At 44.7% G+C, this 20,631-nt stretch overlaps 1 protein-coding gene across 2 annotated transcripts in view; it reads right to left on the bottom strand.

Moving 5' to 3' along the window:
• The window catches only part of hip1 (huntingtin interacting protein 1), a 249,125-nt gene that overhangs the window by 44,386 nt on the left and 184,108 nt on the right, over positions 1–20,631 (bottom strand). For both annotated transcript variants that reach the window (XM_068010196.1, XM_068010197.1), the window contains 5 exons: positions 15,368–15,484; positions 14,478–14,579; positions 8,874–9,068; positions 8,174–8,321; positions 6,907–6,993 (listed from right to left, as the gene is read on the bottom strand). In XM_068010196.1, the coding sequence (XP_067866297.1) occupies positions 6,907–6,993; positions 8,174–8,321; positions 8,874–9,068; positions 14,478–14,579; positions 15,368–15,484 (649 nt within the window). The remainder of the gene's footprint in view (positions 1–6,906; positions 6,994–8,173; positions 8,322–8,873; positions 9,069–14,477; positions 14,580–15,367; positions 15,485–20,631) is intronic.

The following is a 20,631-nucleotide window of genomic DNA, read 5'->3' as shown; positions in this document are numbered from 1 at the left end:
TTTATCCTGCTATCAAATTCTCATGGTGGACCTCAGGTATCTTTGGTGGAAGCACTCCAGAGTTTTGATGTGGGGCCTATAGCAGACCCAGCATTCTGCACATTACAGCAGGGTGGTAAGACAATAGCGTGGCAGAGTTTGATTTTAGTCTTCAGCTAATGCCCATGCTGCTTCCGGAGACACTCAGAGTCAGCCGTAGGCAGAACTTGCTTCATGGAGGCATGCACGGATATCTTCATCACTAGTAGCACCCTGAGAGAGGCCACTACCAACATGAGAATTTTTCTACAGCCTTGTGCCTGGTGCTGTCAATGGTTATGTTGGAGACCAAAGTTATTGGCAGCACTCGAGAATTTCTTTGTCATAGTCTATATGTCTTCTTTATTGTGGGAAGCTAAGGGAACAGTTATCTGCATACAGGGGACTGAATTTAGTTGAGCCTGTGGGAGACCTGATGCCAGGCTGAAAAGGTATGGGGAACCCCGCTTTGGCCCGAGGGAGCCTCCCCGCATGGTTCAATGGCGCTCAGGAAATTAACTGCCCAGCATTATGGTCCCATCCCTTTAAGGATAGAGATCCTGCCTCCTAGAGTTGCCGGCCAATTAGAGGGCTGACAGCTCAGTAGAATCGGCAGCACCACTGGAAGCGGTGGCCACTGCCAGAACACCACCAGGTTTGGGACCAGGCCCAGCGCTGGGGCCCTGGACCCAAGATAAGTGAGGTAGGGTCACCAGGGCCAGTCTGGCATGCTCCAGACAGGAAGGGTGGGGCAGTGGGGAGAAGGGTGGGCATTGAGGCCAGGGTGGGGGCGCATTCATGGAAGGGCGGCTTTTGCCGCCAGGGGCCCAGCGTGGGCCACAGATTGCCCAGAGGTGGCCCCTCCACCACTGGCTTAATTCTAGTGGCAGCGGGAAGATTAAGTGGTTAGTGATTGGCCACTTAAGGGCCTCTGGGCGGGAAGGTCGTCTTCGGCCTTTCCTCCCTCCAACTTAATTGATGCGATGAGCCCTCCGCCCCCTGCCGTTTATTGCAATGCTATGGCCCCCGCCCTTCCACCTCCCAGGGGCCCATTAAATTCCACCCCAGAAGTGCTCCGATTACTGTCTCTGTGACTTTAGTGGAGGTAAGCAGTCTGGAGAGATTGAAGAGCTTCCCTGAACAGAACCTGATGTTGATGCCTACAGGCATGTCTCTCTTGACTTCCTTAAGCATTGCAGCAAAGAAGAGATTGAAGAGTTGGGGAGCCACGATGCACCCTACTTTACACCGCAAAGGCATCGGGCATCTCACCACAGGCACAAACAGGTCCAACCATGCCATCACGCAACAGGCGCAGGATTTTGTTCGGACATCCTAGCTTGGCGGGCAAGTGCTATAGACCAGGTCAATTCGCACCGTCAAAAGCTTTAGTTAAGTCTATGTACAGCAAACACAGATCCTGATGTTACTCTCTGCACTTTTATTGTAGTTGTCATGCTACAAACACAATATCAGCTGTCCCACAGTTGGCCCTAAAATCACACTGTGATTCTGGGAGGATGAGACATCATGAGACTGTCTAGTAGAGTGGTTCATAGAAACCTTGTGATTAAGAATTATTCCTCAATAGTTGCCACATATATTTTCGGATCCTTTCTGCTTCCAGATGTTGACTATGTTGGCATCCTTGAGGTCCTGTGGAACTTTTTCCTGATCTCAAATATTCTTGAAGACGGCTGTATGTTTGTCAACAAGCTCTGTACTATTACACTTCCAAATCCATGCTGGAATGCCATCTGGGCCAAGGGCTTTGCCTTGTTTGGCTGATTTAATTGCCTTTATCACCTCTTCAGTGGATGGAGGGAGACAGGCTTTCTTTCTCAGACAACTGCTCAATTTGATGCCGAGAATCTGTTGGTGTGGGAGTCTCTGCTGAGGAGCTCGGCGGAATGCTTACACCACCTTTCCAATACAGCTGTCTTATCAGTGATTCCATCAGCTGTTAGGAGCAAAGGTTGTGGTGGGTGGGCCGTATGCAGTCTTCACATTATAAAAACACAGATCGTATCTCAGCTAGATATTGCAGTTCATCAGCTTTTGCATTCCACCAGTTGTTCTGCATTTCTCTTAAAGCATGCTGGAGCTTGTATTTACCATTTTTATAGACTTGATGCTTGGTTATTCACTGTGGCGGTGCTGGAAGACTTGCATGTACGAGCTGTTTCTGTTTGAGAAGATGGGAGATATTTTCATCATTCTCATCAAACCGGTCTTGGTGTTTGTGCTTGCAGTATCCCAGGACGTCTGCTACAGTCTTGAAGATCTGATCAGAGAGCTGTTTCCATTCATCATCTACGTCACTTGGGGGAGGAAAATCAAACTGCAGAGTGGTGTCAAATTGTGTAGCAAGTTCTAAGGCAACAGTCAGGTTCTTGAGGAGTTTGGCATTTAGCTTTGGCTATGCCTGGCAAATTGATTTATGATGTTTTGGCTGGATCTTTAGACTTAACTTGGTGCGAATCAGGCAGTGGTCTGTCCAGCAATCATCTCCTCGCATGGCACAAGTTATCAGCAGTGTGTACCATATACAAGATGCACTGCAGCAACTCGCCAGGTCTTCTTCGACAGCACTTTCCAAACTCGTGACCTCTGCTACCTAGAAGGACAAGGGCAGCTGATGCGTGGGAACACCACCACCTGCAAGTTCCCCTCCAAGCCACTCACCATCTTGACTTAGATCTGTATCACCATCGTTCCTTCAGTGCCGCTGGGTCAAAAACCCTTCTTAACCGCACTATGGGAGTACCTATACCAGATGGACTACAGCGGTTCAAAAAGGCAGCTCACTGCCACCTTCTCAAGGGCAATTAGGGATGGGCAAAACACGCTGGCCTAACCAGCGATGCCCACATCCCATGAAAGAAAAAATCCTATGTCAGCCTTTTCCTTCTGTCTGACAAGCACATAGTCAAGGAGGTGCAGTGCTGAGATCATGGGTGTTGGTGTAGTTTCCTTTCAGGGAGAACATGGTATTGGCCTACTCCTGTTCCTATGGTTCAAAGGTTGTGAGACGACTCTCATCTTGTTTACTTCATGGGTCCTAGCTAATGCTTCATTAGCGAAAAGGAGGCTGATCTCTGATCGGAAGTCCTCTCTTATCAACAGCCTCTCACTTCAAGTCCTATTCACCCCTTCTCATAATGACCCCCATGAAAGGTACTACACAAGTAAATACCTTTTATCTGGAAACAGGGCACAGACCTATATGAATCAGTGGCCAGCTGCACATTGAATGGTAGCCTTTATTGCTGCTGGCCTAATGGCTGCATGTGTGCCATCTAGGCCACCCATTAGTCGTGGGAAACCATCTACTACAGATAAACTCTCAGCTCTTTCATGCTGAAACATCCACTGGGAACCTGATGTATTTGGCGCTAGCAAAGGGAGCATTAGTGACCTGCTTTATGCACTCATGGACCAGACTAACTAATGCCAGTGCTGCCTGTTGCAGCCTGGAAGGAGCCTGAGGCAAAGAAGTTAAGGGCCATGGTGAATTTCAGTGCCACAGGCAATGAATGTCCACCTGGCAAAGTGAGCTGTAGATCTTGTTGCAGGAGGCCACGCAGGTCTGTGACATCCTGTCCAGAGCAGAGAAGGGTCCTCATACACTTTTCCCCAATCAGTTCCAGCTAAGTGACTCTAGGGTGCTATACGCCATAGGATAGGTATGGCTTTTATACGCGGCATCCCATCCTCATGAGTGGTCTCCTCAGAGGGCTAACTGCTGCTCGTTGTGGCTGCCCAACCTTTACTGCTCCAGTAGCTCCTCCTTCAGCAACCAAACTGGTGCCTAGGTTGACACCCACCTTGAGCTTGCTGAGGGTGTAGAACCAGCATAAATGTTCAAGAAAGCAAAATCCCTGTGAACAACTAAACAACACTATAGGAAACTGTTACCAATGATGTGACTGAAACATACAAACGTAGAAAATAGGAGAAGTAGGCCATCCGGCCCTGCGAGCCTGCTCTGCCTTTCATTATGATCATGGCTGATCATCCAAATCAGTAACCTGTTCCCGCTTCCGCCCCATATCCTTTGATCCCTTTAAACCCAAGAGCTATATCTAACTCCTTCTTGAAAACATACAAGGTTTTGGCCTCAACTGCTTCTGTGGTAGCGAATTCCACAGGTTCACCACTCTCTGGGTGAAGAAATTTCTCCTCATCTCAGTCCTGAATGGTTTACCCTGTATCCTTAGACTATGACCCCTGGTTCTGGACTCCCCCACCATCGGGAACATCCTTCCTGCATCTACCCTGTCAAGTCCTGTTAGAATTTTATAGGTTTTTATGAGATCCTCCCTCACTCTTCTGAACTCCAGCAAATATAATCCTAACCAACTCAATCTCTACTCATAAGTCAGTCCCGCCATCCCAGGAATCAGTCGATAAACCTTTGCTGCACTCCCTCTATAGCAAGAACATCCTTCCTCAGATAAAGAGGCCAAAACTGCACACAATATTCCAGGTGTGGCCTCACCAAGGCCCTGTATAATTGCAGAAGACATCCCTGCTCCTGTGCTCGAATCCCTTCACTATGAAGGCCAACATACCATTTGCCTTTTTTACCACCTGTTGCACCTGCATGCTTACCTTCAGCGACTGGTTTACGAGAACACCCAGGTCTCGTTGCATATTCCCCTCTCAGTTTATAGCCGTTCAGATAATAATCTGCCTTCCTGTTTTTGCTACCAAAGTGGATAACCTCACATTTATCCACATTATACTGCATCTGACATGCATTTGCCCACTCAACTTGTCCAAATCACCCTGAAGCCTCTCTGCATCCTCCTCACAACTCACCCTCCCACCCAGTTTTGTGTCATCTGCAGATTTGGAGATATTACATTTAGTTCCCTCATCTAAATCATTCATATATATTGTGAATAGCTGCAGTCCTAGCACCAATCTCTGCAGTACCCCACTAGTCACTGCCTGCCATTCAGAAAAAGACCCATTTATCCCTACTCTTTGTTTCCTGTCTGCCAACCAATTTTCTAGCCATCGCAATACACTGTCCCCAATCCCATGCGCTTTAATTTTGCACGCAAATCTCCTGTGGAACTTTGTCGAAAGCCTTCTGAAAGTCCAAATAAACCACATCCACTGGCTCCCCCTCATCAACTCTACCAGTTACATCCTCGAAGAATTCTAGTAGATGTCAAGCATGATTTCCCTTTCGTAAATCCATGCTGACTCTGCCCGATTCTACCACTATTCTCCAAGTGCTCTACTAGAAAATCTTTGATAATGGACTTTAGAATTTTCCCCACTACCGAAGTCAGGCTAACTGGTCTATAATTCCCTGCTTTCTCTCTACCTCCCTTTTTAAATAGTGGGGTTACATTAGCTACCCTCCAATCTGCAGAAACTGTTCCAGAGTCTATAGAATCTTGGAAGATGACCACCAATGCATCCACTATTTCTAGTGCCACTTCCTTAAGTACTCTGGGATGCAGACCATCAGGCCCTGGGGATTTATCGGTCTTCAATCCCATCAATTTCCCCAACACCATTTCGCTACTCATACTGATTTCCTTCAGTTCCTCTCTCTCGCTAAACCCTGTGTTCCCTAACATTTCTGGTATGATATTTGTGTCCTCCTTTGTGAAGAAAGAACCAAAGTAAGCATTTAGTGGGTCAGCCATTTCTTTGTACCCCATAATAAATCCCCCTGTTTCTGACTGCAAGACATTTGTCTTCACATACCTATAGAAACTTTTATAGTCAGTTTTCATGTTCCCCGCAAGCTTGCTCTCATACTCTATTTTCCCCTTCTTAATCAATCCCTTGGTCCTCCTTTGCTGAATTCTAAACTGCTCCCAATCCTCAGGTCTGTTGTTTTTTCTGGCAAATTTATATGCCTCTTCCTTGGATCTAATGCGATCTCTAATTTCCCTTGTAAGCCATGGTTTGGCTACCTTTCCCATTTTACTTTTGCGCCAGACAGGAATAAACAATTGTTGCAGTTCATCCATGCGCTCTTTGAATGTTTGCCAGTGCCTTTTCATCATCATCCCTTTAAGTAACATTTCCCAATCCATCATGGCCAACTCATGCCTCATACCTTCGTAGTTTCCTTGACTAAGATTCAGGGCCCTCCATCTATCATATTGTGCTCGCTCATCCCCAAGGGGTCTCACACAACGAGCTTGTCAATTATTCCTCTCTCATTACACAATACCCAGTGTAGGATGCTCTGTTCTCTAGTTGGTTCCTCAACGTATTGGTCCAGAAAACCATCCCGTATACACTCCAAGAATTCCTTCTCTACGGTATTGTGACTAATTTGATTTGCCCAATCTATATGCAGATTAACGTCACCCATAATTACAGATGTTACTTTATCGCATGCATCTCTAATTTCCTGTTTAATGCCATTCCCAACATCACCACTACAGTTTGGGGGTCTATATACAACCCCCACTAACGTTTTTTGCCCCTCAGTGTTTCTCAGCTCTACCCATACCAATTCCACATCGTCAGAACTAATATCTTTCCTCACTAATGCGTTAATTTCCTCTTTAACCAGCAATGCAACTTCACCGCCTTTTGCTTTTTTTCTGTCCTTCCTAAATACTGAATACTGACTGCTTGTCCCCTTAAACACTACTCCTGACTACAGTTTTAAAACCAATCCCGCCCAGTATTTCTGAGTAAGCTCAGTGGTGGGCAACCCCTAAAATGGATCCTGCTGAAATAAGAGAACCCTGTTTTGAATACAATCATGAAGTTCCCACCTGTTTTAGTCAAAGGGAGTAAAAAAATCAATCCTTAAATGTCTGAACAAGGTCAAACCTCACACACCAAGTCATAATTGGTTTGGTTAGTCAATGTTTGTCATACATGTACTTCCTTGGATCCTACCTGATCTGAGACACAAATACTTTGTGTGTCCATCCTCTAGTCTGTTGAGGGAATCCAGTGCAGCCTGGCCTCTTGTGATGAGATAATCTGCAAGAAACAACTGATTGAAGTCAAGATCCCATGTTTACCGCAAGGTTATAAGTTTCTCTCACAAATTTGAGCAAAGCTACAACAACTATATTAAGCATGGCATCAAAGAGGTGTTACATTTGATTTGGGGGTAGTGAAGAGTAGGACATGATCTCCATTACACCCTTGTCTCTCTAAATCACACAACTCTTGCAGATAAAATTAATTTTCCAAAGCAACACTCTTGGTGTGGAGACTCAGGAGACGGGAGTGGGTGTTACTGAATTATCTCCGTTGTATTATAACCCCATCTCCAACCCACACACGCATCTAGCAAGGCACCATGCTAGGAAGAGCCTCACAAACTGACCCCTCAACTGTGCTCTCTCACCTTTATAAAAGCCACTGAGTTCATTTCCAGAAGACAGCCAGAATGGCTCTCCTGATTCCACCCATTTCTATGAACAAGAGTTGAGCATCTCCATAATTAAAGGCAGCAATGTACAGTTACTGTTGTATGATGTTCCTGCTCCATTATATAAAGTTTCCCTTCCAATGTCCTATAATGTTCCAGTTCAATGACTGGTACTGCTATAGGACTTTACGAAATTGAATTTTCAAAGTAATTTTGTCCATCGCCCTGACTAGCCAGTCTGCTACAGGACTGTTAGTCTGTGTCACTGCACCTGGATATTCCAGTACATAGCATCACTCAATTCTATAAGTTGTTCAGGCTGTCGGGCAAGTGTCATGTCTCTCCTGTGACCTGCTCAGAGAAACAGCAGAAGTTTTCATTGCCTCTGTCCTGGCTGCCTACCTCTCAACTATCAACATGATGAAAGGGTGGAATTCAGGTTCTTGCTTTCTATAGGAGAAAGTTATCTGATTGCATTGGCTTGGGAAACTAGCATTAGCTCCTGCCTTTTTCAGCAGTGCTGAGTAATATCAAGATTTAATGAGGACCAAGGGTAGTCTTGCTAGGCTCCATTTGAACTGTGATGGAAGGACAATATTCTGGCAATAATGTGTTTTCTACCTCCTTGAAATCTAATCTGAAAACAACTTTTTTCCTATCTCAAACCTTCAAATAAATCAGCTTCAAAGGTACTTTGCATTCAGATCTTTACTATTAACTATTTAAACTACATTTTGGTTCAAACTCTGACCAGCCTCATCACTTCTTGCTTTCTGGATTTACCTGCAGAACTAGTGCAGCCAACATGAAGGGGATCATCCAATCTGCTGAGTGCATCCTTAACAATTCCCTCCGCCTCCTCCAGTGCACAGCACAGTAGAGCGAACTGTTCATCGAGTAACTGCTTCTCCAGAACTTGCTCATGGTTCTCCTAAAGAACATAGGACACATGAAGCCACCATGGTACATTCAAAAGACATACACCAAGTCCAGCTGTACAGCAGAACAGAAACACAAATACCCAGTCCAGTTACACAGTGCAACAGAAACACACATACCCAGTCCAATTACACAGCACAATGGAAACACAGCTTTACAGAAACAGCGCCAGTCTGGGGGTGAGGGGGGTGGATGGGTTATGCAATATTGTTTGAGATAGAGCAGAGGAACTTTGGGTGGCAGTTTGGGTTCAGTTGATATCACTCTCACGACTGAACAGCTCAGCAAACTATCTAGGTTGACACTTCAGTGCTATACAGATGGGGGGCTGCATTGTTAGGGGGTGCTGTCCTTTAGGCAAGACTTTAAACTGAGGTCCACCTTATCTGTCCCAGTGGATGTTAAAGAACCTATCCAAAGAAGAGGGTGTCTTCACTCAAGCAACACAGCCAAAAGCAGGTCATTCATCTCAGCATGCAAATAATCGTCAGACACTGAATTTCTTTTGACACTTGAACTCTGACCAGAGCGACTCAGTGCTTACTTTTTCATTCAGCTGGTTCTGCAGCCCCTCAACTGTTCGACTGGTATTGTCCCTCTCTGCTGACAGAGCCTCCTTCAGCTGTTCCAGCTCATCTTGTATGATGTTTAACATGCTCTCCTTCTGATCCATGGCCTGGTTTAGTGCTTTCTTTTCTGCCGTCAGGGATTCAATCGTTGATGCCATCACTGTGCTCGCCTAGCAGAGTGTGACAAACAGGAAACAAAGTGAGGAAGCATTTTGAACTTTACGAAATAAAGACACCTACATTTCCCTCAGAATTTTTTTTAAGTTTCAATTGCTGTTAATCTATTTTTAAAAGTCTTTTTCTTTGAAGTATTTTATTTGTCCTTTTAGGAAAGAGATTTGTTATGTTGCGCTGTTATGTGTATATTGTAGTGAAACAAATTACCTAAGTACACTTTCAATTATCTGTAACAGCTGTGTGCCTGTTTTAACAGCATTGTAATTGCAATTCAGTTTGCATTTTGTTAGTTTCTTTGCAAACTTGATACATTAGGTAGAACTGGTCCTTACCTGATCTGGCCTACAAGCAATTCCAGACCCACAACAATGTAGTTGACTCTTACATGCCCTCTGAAATGGCCTAGCAAGCCAATCAGGTGCGACAAAGTCAATAAAGAAGAATAAAACTGGACAGACCACCCGGCATCGACCCAGGCACCACAAACGATAATGGCAAACGATCCTGCAAAGTCCTCCTCACTGACATCTGGGGGCTTGTGCCAAAGTTGGGAGAGCTGTCCCACAGACTAGTCAAGCAACAGCCTGACATAGTCATACTCACAGAATCATACCTTTCAGACAATGTCCCAGACACTGCCATCACCATCCCCAGGTATGTCCTGTCCCACCGGCAGGACAAACCCAGCAGAGGTGGTGGCACAATGGTATAGAGTCAGGAAGGAGTTGCCCTGGGAGTCCTCAACATCGACTCCAGACCCCATGAAGTCTCATGGCAACCGGTCAAACATGGGCAAGGAAACCTCCTGCTGATTACCACCTACCACCCTCCCTCAGCTGATGAGCCAGTACTCCTCCACGTTGAACAGCACTGGAGGAAGCACTGAAGGTGGCAAGGGCACAGAATGTACTCTGGGTGGGGACTTCAATGCCCATCACCAAGAGTGGCTCAGTAGTGCCACGACTGACCAAGCTGGCCAAGTCCTAAAGGACATATCTGCTAGACTGGGTCTGCGGCAGGTGGTGAGGGAACCAAGAGGGGAAAACATAATTGACCCTCGTCCTCACCAATCTGCCTGCCGTAGATGCATCTGTCAATGACAGCACTGGCAGGAGTGACCACCGCACAGTCTTTGTGGAGATGAAGTCCCGCCTTCACATTGAGGATACCCTCCATCATTTTGTGCTAAATGGGACAGAATTCGAACAGATCAAGAAGTGCAAAACTGGGCATTCATGAAGTGCTGTGGGCCATCAGCAGCAGAATTGTACTCAACCACAATCTGTAACCTCATGGCCCAGCATATCCCCCACTCTAGCATTAAGGCAGGAGACCAACCCTGGTTCAATGAAGAATGCAGGAGGGAATGCCAGGAGCAGCACCAGGCATACCTCAAAATGAGGTGTCAACCTGGTGAAGCTACAACATGGGACTACTTGCGTGCCAAATTGCGTAAGCAGCATGCGATAGGCAGGGCGAAGCGATCCCATAATCAGGAGCAGATCTAAGCTCTGCAGTCCTGCCATATTCAGCCGTAAATGGTGGTGGACAATTCAACAACTGGAGGAGGTGGCTCTACAAATATCTCCACCCTCAATGATGGAGGAGCCCAGCACATCAGTGCGAAAGGCTGAAGCATTGGCAACAATCTTCAGCCAGAAGTGCCAAGTTGACGATTCATCTCAGCCTCCTCCTTAAGTCCCCAGCATCACAGATGCCAGACTTCATCCAATTCGATTCACCCCACGTGATATCAAGAAACGACTGAAGGCACTAGGTACTGCAAAAGCTATGGGCCCTGACAATATTCCGGCAATAGTACTGAGGACCTTGCTCCAGAACTTGCGGTGCCCCTAGCCAAGCTGTTCCAGTACAGCTACAACACTGGCATCTATCCAGCAATGTGGAAAATTGACCAGGTATGTCCTGTACACAAAAAGCAGGACAAGTCCAACCCGGCCAATAATCGCCCCATCAGCCTACTCTCAATCATCAGTAAAATGATGGACGCTGTCATCAACAGTGCCATCAAGCGGCACTTGCTTAGAAATAACCTGCTCAGTGATGCTCAGTTTGGGTTCCGCTGTGGCCACTCAGCTCCTGACCTCATTACAGCCTTGGTTCAAACATGGACAAAAGAGCTGAACTGAAGACGGGAGGTGAGAGTGACTGCCCTTGACATCAAGGCAGCATTTGGCTGAGTATGGAATCAAGGAGCCCTAGCAAAACTGAAGTCAATGGGAATCGGGGGGCAAGCTCTTCGCTGGCTAGAGTCATACCTAGCGCAAAGGAAGATGGTTGTGGTTGTTGGAGGTCAATCATCTGAGCTCCAGGACATCACTGCAGGAGTTCTTCAGGGTAGTGACCTAGGCCCAACCATCTTCAGCTGCTTCATCAATGACCTTCCTTCAACCATAAGGTCAGAAGTGGGGATGTTCGCTGATAATTGCACAATGTTCAGCAACATTCGTGACTTCTCACATACTGAAGCAGTCCGTGCAGAATTGCAGCAAGACCTGGACAATATACAGGCTTGGGCTGATAAGTGGCAAGCAACATTTGCACCACACAAGTGCCAGGCAATGACCATCTCCAACAAGAGAGAATCTAACCATCTCCCCTTGACATTCAATGGCATTACCATCGCTGAATCCCCGACTATCAACATTCTAGGGGCTACCATCGACCAGAAACTGAACTGGAGTAGCCATATAAATACCGTGGCTACAAGAGCAGGTCAGAGGCTAGGAATCCTGCAGCGAGTAACTCACCTCCTGACTCCCCAAAGCCTATCCATCATCTACAAAGCACAAGCTAGGAGTGTGATGGAATACTCTCCACTTGCCTGGATGGGTGCTGCTCCAACAACACTCAAGAAGCCAGACAACATCCAGGATAAAGCAACCCACCTAATTGGCACCACATCCACCACCGACGCACAGTGGCAGCAGTGTGTACCATCTACAAGATGCACTGCCACAACGCACCAAGGCTCCTTAGACAGCACCTTCCAAACCCGCAACCTCTACCAACTGGAAGGACAAGAGCAGCAAATGCATGGGCACACCACCAACTGCAAGTTCCCCTCCAAGTCACACACCATCCTGACTTGGAACTATATCACTGTTCCTGGATCAAAGTCCTGGAACTCCCTTCCTAACAGCACGGTGGGTGTACCTACCTCACATGGACTGCAGCAGTTCAAGAAGGCAGCTCACCACCACCTTCTCAGGGGCAATTAGGGATGGGCAATAAATGGCCAGCGTCCCATGAATAAATAAAAGAAAAAGGTAAAAGAATAGAATATTCTGATGAAATGTCATAGGCCTAGAAGGTTTAAATCTGTTTCTCTCTCTCCAGGAGCAAATGTAAGCCATTCAGCTCCTCAAGCCTATTTTGCCACTTAATTAGATCATGGCTGATCTGCACCTTAAGCATATCTGCCTGCCTTGGTTATGTAATAGCCTTGCCTAACATAAATCTAGCAATCTCAAATTTGAAATTCTTAATTGTTCTAGGCCTCAACAACTTTTTGGTTTGAGTTCCAGATTTACACTACCTTTTGTGCAAAGAAGTGCTTTCTCATATCATCCCTGAACTGTCTAGCTCTAATTTCAAGATTCTGCCCCCTTGTTCTGGACTTGCCCCACCAGCAAAATAGCTTTTCTCTATCTATCCTATCAACTCCTTTAATCATCTTAAACACCTCAACTGGATCACTCCTTAATCTTCTATAGTTAAGAGAATACAAATCTAATCTAGGCAAACCAGTCCTCATAATTAACCCTTTAGCCCCTACAGATGGTGCCTGACCTGCAGAGTGTTTCCAGCATTTTCTGTTTTCATAAAGGAATAGAAGGGTTAAGTGAATAAAATTACCTGGCAAAAATCATTGTTTATTTAACCACTCTGAAATATGTATAGATAAACAGACAGTTATGAGGCAATGGATCGAAGTCCAGGTTACTCTCATTCTGGTCTCAAGTTTTTATGAAGCCTCCTTCAGTCAGGAAGATCAGTGAATTAACCCCATTCCGTGCCTCTGCGCCCACCCACCACCACCCCTCCCCAGCCCACCCCCGCAATGTTCCCTTCTCTTTCCACTCCCAAAACAAGTGTGCTTTTCCTATGTTGAAGCCTCATACGGCTACAAAAACTAAACCCTACCGATTTAGCAATCTGAAAGCAAGCTTCAGGCCTGATTCAGAAAATGCCGCTCTCACTGCAGAACGACTGAGACTTGGAGTCAAACCGTAACCTGATCAGCTGTCTCATGAGCACCACAATAATGATCTCACATGGAAGGGCTAACGCCACTCACTATCACGATAGGCTGAGGTCAGTGCTTAAGACACTGGGTTCCTTTAATTTGAATAATATTCACACGTTTCTCTTCAAAATGCAGCATCACTGATGAAGCAATAGTTGCTGTGCACATGAAACAAGAAGGCTGCTTCCTGCCCATCACTCCTCATGTAGCAAACTGCCAGTCTCCATGCTGCAAGGATGGGGAAACAGGAGAGGGGCTGCCACCTGAAGAAACTCTTCTTATCTCCTAAAATCCTGTAATACAATGGGAGCAGGTCTTGGGCCAACCTCCTAGTTGGGAATAAAAACCAGAAATGCTGGAAATACTCAGCAGGTCAGGCAGCATCTGTGGAGAGAGAAACAGAGTTAACGTTAACTCTGCTTCTCTCTCCGCAGATGCTGCCAGACCTGCTGGGTATTTCCAGCATTTCTGGTTTTTATTTCAGATTTCCAGCATCCACAGTATTTTGCTTTTATCCTAGTTGGTAAGATGTATGGAGATTTTAGAATTTTAAAAGAAACACAGAGAAAGTAAGGACATACAAAAGGGTAAATACACCAATCCCAGTGGGAGAATCAGTGCTACTATGTTGTTGCCTTACATCTAACACATGCTTCCATTGTTGGGTGTGAGGGTTAGGGCTTGTTGCATTTAACTATAACTGTTATCGGGGCATTCAACCATGGAGAACATCACATCCAACCATAATCCTCTCTTCACTCAACCCCATGCACACTTAACATTTTCCAATAGGAGATATGATGATCAGCAACAGCAATCCTCGTTGATTTGTCCCCTGGCTATTCTGGGAAGCTGAGGCTGCTTGCAGTATCTCAACTTCTGTCCCAACTGAGGTCACGTAACTCAACTAAAGAGCTTTGAATCAAATCGGGGATCCCCTGATTTGGGTGGCCCAGTTCCACAAAGCCATTGATTTAATCATTTTGAACTTTTTTTTTAATCCTGTAAGATCACACACTTAGAAATCATAGAAAGTTTACGGCACAGGAAGAGGCCACTTGGCCTAAGCAAATAGAGCAAGGAGTCCCTGACCTCACCGTCTAATCTTGGAGGGTGCTAATTGTAATCTCACCTGTTGAGTGTCTTCGTGTGAGTTTTTCAGAGACTCCAGCTCCTCATTCCTGGATTTGAGTTCCTTTTGCAGGGATTCCAGGACACAAGTCTGCTCCTGAGCCTGCAGTTTCAGGAAAGAGAAATGCATCCACAAGAAAGGCAGCTGGTCAGAGCCATCGGACTATCTGCAAATTTACATGCTTTAAAGGATTTGTGAAAAGACAGACCCCAGTCTCAAAGAAAAAAAACTTTCCCTTTTTATACATCTTCCCATCAGGGCCATCAAATGGCCCATTATCCACCAGAAGTACACCCAGCCACATCAATATCCAGCAGCCTCTGTCAGAAGTGCCTGCACGTGAACCTGGGGTGATGACAGGATTGGGTTCTGCTGTAATGTTCGGTAGGTCAAAGATCCTGCCAACACTCCCTGTCCAAGTTCAAGTGTGAGCAACAGCTTGTATTTACACACTCCGTTAACATAGCAAAATCATGCCAAGATGCTTCTCTGAAACATTATCAGACAAAATGTGACACTGCGCCACATAAGATTTTAGGACAGGTGATCAAATGTTTGATCAAAGGAGGTAGGTTTTAAGGAGCATCAGAAAGGAGGAGAAACAGGTGAAGAGGTGGAGGGATTTAAGGAGGATGGCCAGTTGACAAGGTACAAGGGGATGAAGGACACTGAGTGGAACTATACCACAGCATGAGGGATGAACAGAGGGAAAAGGAAGCGTATAAAAAAATGCTTCAGAGAAATAGCGCAACAGATCCGTGATCAGTCTTCCACTGAACTGGATTGGAATTACTGGGCCAGCTTCTGAGGTTACACAGGTTCTGAAATCAGGTGACATTGGAAAGGGATGTCTCCTGATGCGCTGTGATTTGGCCAGCTGCTTCACTCACTTTCTTCTGGATATCTTTTTTCAGCTGGTGCACAGTCTCCTCCAGCTCCTTCTTCATCTGCTCCATGTCCTCCTGCGTCTGACGAAATGATGTCATTTGCTTTGTTACCTCTGCATTCTGTATAAATTAGAGCAGAAACAGTCAGTCCGGGCATCAGGTGGGTAATCAATCTGCATTTTCATACATCATTAAGACTACAAAACACACGCCCTGGCTCAGAGTCACCCAACAGCAAATTTCATTAGTGCCCATTATTCTCAAGTGGCTTGTTTGAGCTGTTTAACAAGCCAGCACACCATCCCTAAACCCTTTCTCTGCGCCCTCTCTCTCCCCATCTTCATAAGCCTCCCCCCTTCTCTTCAAACCACTCCTTGTGAAGTATGCTTGGACATTTACTCGAATCATACAGCACTGAAGGGGGCCATTTGACCCATTGCATCTGTGCCAGCTCTTTGAAAGACCTATCCAATCAGTTCTACTCTCCTGCTCCTTCCACATTGCCCTGCAAATTTTTCCTTCTTCAAATCTCTTTTGCTTCCACCATCCTTTCAGTGCATTCCAGATCATGAAAACTGGCTGGGTAAAAAAATTTTCACCTTTCGACAATTTTCTTAAAAGTTGCTACATAAATGGACACGGCTGCTGTTGTTAAATGTGGGACTGATTTCCATTATTTCTGGAATCACTGTGCAGGCCAAGTCTTCTAGGTTTCTGATACTATTCCAGCTCCTGCAATGGCTCCGTAAGTCAAAGTACCACATAATGAGAATAAAGCCATTCACAGCAAAAGGAACACAACTTTGACCCCTGGATTCTCTTAACCCAGCACGCAGAGTGGGACTGTTGTCTGTTATATAAGTACCTGCTTATACACAAACAGAGAACAAGCACCATCCTAGGAAGGAGGGGAGGAAGGAGGGTGGGGAGAAGCGGGGTGGGGGGTTGGGGAAGAGAATAAAGCTCTCCCCTGATCATTATACAGTGATGCCTGGTGGAGCGTGTGGCTATCAGATCAGAATAGGATCAATCTTGGCCTAAGCTGATGCACCCTTCCCTTCAACTGCCAAATTTCGCTGTCTAAGCTCAAACCAGAAGAATAGCCACGTTAGCAAGCTGCCTAAAAACCCTGTCCCTGCTAAGGTCTACAACTTCAGGAAAGGGAGGGAGATAACTGGGAAAAAACTGATCAAATGCAGTTTCGAAGTAGGGGGATAAATGTTTAACTACTGTTTATTTATAATAGTCTTCAAATCTGCATTGACATCTTGTCGTCACACTTACTTCCGACTTCCAATTTTTTCACGTTATATCTGGGATAACACACCTGTCACACCAGGAGTAACATCTTGTTACTGAAATTCTTAGAAATGCTTTTAAAGTCATGTTTCTACCATCACTCACTTTGCAGAGCTCCCAATATCAAGTGCTATTGCTAAACAATATCCTCCATCTCCCAACTGTATCTCTCAATTCCTCCAGCCAATTAAACACTTAATATTATTCCTTTAACTAATTGATCAATATTAATTACTTAATTCCTCAACTCTAGGTAATGCTTGCTAGCCTAGACAGGCACCCGACATTAATTATTTAATTCATTGGCTTTAATTCAATTACATACTTAATATTTACTTAATTCCTTGGCTTTGATATTGCCTATTGGAATAAATCTTCGTCTGATATTATTCATTTAATTCTTTAGCTCCAATGGTATGTATTTTATTTATAAGCTTTGTTATTAACCTGTTATGACCAGGTGAGAAAGGTGTCTGGGGTCCCTCTCAGCCTTCAACTGGTCTTAGTGTTTTTAGCTCCCCCTTGGTAAATCCTTATTCACCGCTTTCCAATTATAAGGCAAAGAAACCAGCACAAACAGGCTTTCTTAGATTTAAAGTAGTTGAAATTTATGAAACTTAAACTCTAATTCGGTTGACGCCTACGGATACACAATGTGCCCATACTAGCATGCATACACGATACACACATGCAAATAGAGACAGAAAGAGCAGAAGAAAAATAAAGTGGAAATGTTTGAAGCAATATCTGAAGAGTTTTTGTTACGGTTCTTCGAGCTCACTGTAGAGTCCGTGATTGTAGGTAGATCTTGCTTTTCATTGGGGTCCAGTATTCTTCTTAAACCTTGTTTGCTGTAGGAGACTTTTCTCTCTTGGGGTTCATGTGTCTTCAGTGGATTCAGAGGCTTGTGAGAAAGAGATGGGAGCAGACAGGAGATATCTTCTCAGTCCGGGAGCAAAGAGACTTTGAGTTCAAACTGTTTGTACAATTCAGAAAAACACCGGTTGCCAAGCAGGCTAGTTATATCACTAACTGGTCTGACCACATCTTGGATTGTATCACCTTAGCAGTCTCTGGAATGCTCCTCTTACACACAATACTTGGTGATCAAGGTCCATTGTGGGTTGCAAGTGTCAGGGAATGGCCCTTTGTCCTTCCAATCACCATCTGTTAATCTGCAAATGTTGTTTCCAGCCAAGACTGATCTGGTTAACAAGTTCTTTCTTCACTCCAGTAACAGTTTAAAATCAATGTTCATAACAAAATTAATGTGCCTCATTCTTGGCAGGTGGGAGCCTAGCATGACAAACCGTATAAATCTGTATACAGTTATTACAAAAAAATATAGCAAATGCCACTCTTATAAAGAATGATGGTCATGCTTTATTTCAACACTGACAGTGCTATCATATTGTTATGATCCTGTAGTTTTTTTCAGGAAGAATGCAGTGAGCCTTTAAAGGCTGGAAAATGGGCCATTCTGCTTTAAGAACCAGCAAGCCTCAAGAGTTAGAGAAAGTGCATTTTGGTTGCCGTGGATACAACCATATGAAGAGGGAACCAACCAGCTTCAAAAAAATGCATCCTGGTTACCCGGCAACAGCAGTTATACCGAACATACAATGCTGCAATTATCTTTTGAACTGGCTTTTTATTTGAGACAGACTGTTCAAATGGAGAAACAGACAGACAGCTGTGTGTTAGCACCTGAAAGGAGTGCTCTCAGACCACTTAAACTGAAGGAAGAGAACTTAGTCTGTTTATTTATTATTCTCTCTCAAAATTCTAAAAAGTCAAGCCAAAACAGAGATCTCTGAGAATTTAAACTGAAGGAAGGGAAGTTAGACTGTGATAATCTTTTATCCCTCAAACAATCTGAAGACAAATTGATTCATTAAAAAGTGTTTGCAAGTTGTTAATTGTTGAAATTCATCGCTGGAGAAGAAGCAACAATTTCGACTTCTAAATTAGACTATGGTCTGTTCTATGGTTGAAGAAACTTTTTTTCTCCCCATCGGACGGCTGTGAGGACTTCAAGCAACCTTGGACCACATCCGGTAGGAGCGTAAATCTGTAAGGACTCTAATTTTTACTATTTTAAAAGTTGCTTATATCTTAGCAGTGTTTAAGAATTTAGTTTTTCGAATTAAATAGTTAACTTGTTGATTTAAAGACGTCTGGTTTGGTTAGCATCATTTGGGAGGGTTAATAGATGTTAGGCGATCTGTAGAGGGACGGGATTGAATTAACGGTGCATTTCTCCCACCAAATACAGAATCGTATATTTTGAATGGGGGCTTTGACTGGAGCAGTCAGTTGTAACAATATGCAAACATTTATAATAGTAATTCTCCGACGTAAACTACTAGCCTTGAATACTTTTTTTGTAGTTTCTGGCCACAAGACCTCTCAGTAACTTGGACAGCTTTATGTCCCTTATATCTGGGCCTGAGAGCTCTGATCCACTTAAAATATCAATTAGCTATTTCCCTGTCCAACCACGATTTAACCTGTTTCTCTCCTTCTAACTGGGAAATTGCTTCCAACAACCTTTCTAAACCATCACGAAATTGGAAGACTAGAAATCATTTTTCAGGAACACTGGAACTCACCATACTGTGGAATATTCTTTGTGCTTTGACCTTTAGGGAAGGAAATCTGCCATCCCTACCCAGTCTGTTCTACATGTGACTCCAGACCCACATCAATGTGGTTGACCCTTAAATGCCCTAGCAAACTATTCAGTTCAAGGGCAATTAGCAATGGGTAATAAATGCTGGCCGAGCCAGCAAAGCCTACATCCCACAAAACAAATTTTTAAAAATTTAACCGTTTACGTATTTTAGTGAACAAAAGGGTGTTTTTTTTTAAGCTTATTTAATGTTTTTCTTTTAAATTATCTTTGCAGTCAGAAAATTTTTGGGATTCACTCAATGCAGTTTAAATAGGTGAAGAAAGCAGTGGAAATCAGTTTATGGCCAGAAGGGAAAGCAGTAACAGTGAAACCAACAAGGCAGGTGCCAACTGCTCCATTCATTTATTGATTTGCTTGTGATCCTCCTATTCTGTTAATTCATGAATTAAACTGTTTGTATGCTCACTGTTCTATTAATTTTTAATTCACTGATGCATGATACTCTTGTGTTCCTACTGCTCCATTCATTTAATGATCCCTTTGTAAGTTTTTTATTGAGAAATTAAGAGGCAGCAACTACCAACATATTAAGTAGTGTGCCTACTGCTCAATTAATTGAATAAATCTAATGCTGACTGCTTCAATTCATTGTTCTGTTGGTAGCTACCATTCCATCAATTTACAGAACTTTGGTATGCTATTTATTAATCTGTTGTGTTCCCACTGCTCCATCAATTGATTTGCTTTTTTTTTACTCATTCATGGGATGTGGGCATCGCTGGTTAGGCCAGCATTTTTTGCCCATCCCTTGCCCTTGAGGTGGTGGTGGTGTGCTGCCTTCTTGAACTGCTGCAGTCCATGTGAGGTGGGTACACCCACACTGCTGTTAGGAAGGGAGTTCCAGGATTTTGATCCAGCAACAGTGAAGGAACGGCGATATAGTTCCAAGTCAGGATGGTATGTGACTTGGAGGGGAACTTGCAGGTGGTGGTGTTCCCACGTATTTGCTGCCCTTGTCCTTCTAGTTGGTAGAGGTCGAGGGTTTGGATGGTGCTGTCTAAGGAGCCTTGGTGCGTTGCTGCAGTGCATCTTGTAGATGGTACACACTGCTGCCACTGTGCGGTGGTGGAGGGAGTGAACGTTTGTGGATGGGGTACCAATCAAGCGGGCTGCTTTGTCCTGGATGGTGTTGAACTTCTGAGTGTTGTTGGAGCTGTACCCATCCAGGCAAGTGGAGAGTCTTCCATCACACTCCTGACTTGTGCCTTGCAGATGGTGGACAGGCTTTGGGGAGTCAGGAGGCGAGTTACTGGCTGCAGGATTCCGAGCCTCT

The sequence above is a fragment of the Heterodontus francisci genome, chromosome 30 (genome assembly GCF_036365525.1).
Source record: "Heterodontus francisci isolate sHetFra1 chromosome 30, sHetFra1.hap1, whole genome shotgun sequence".
In the NCBI taxonomy this organism is placed as follows: Eukaryota; Metazoa; Chordata; class Chondrichthyes; order Heterodontiformes; family Heterodontidae; genus Heterodontus; species Heterodontus francisci.
The sequence above is the reverse complement of the archived record's forward strand: the minus strand, read 5'-3'. Positions and strand labels throughout refer to the sequence as shown.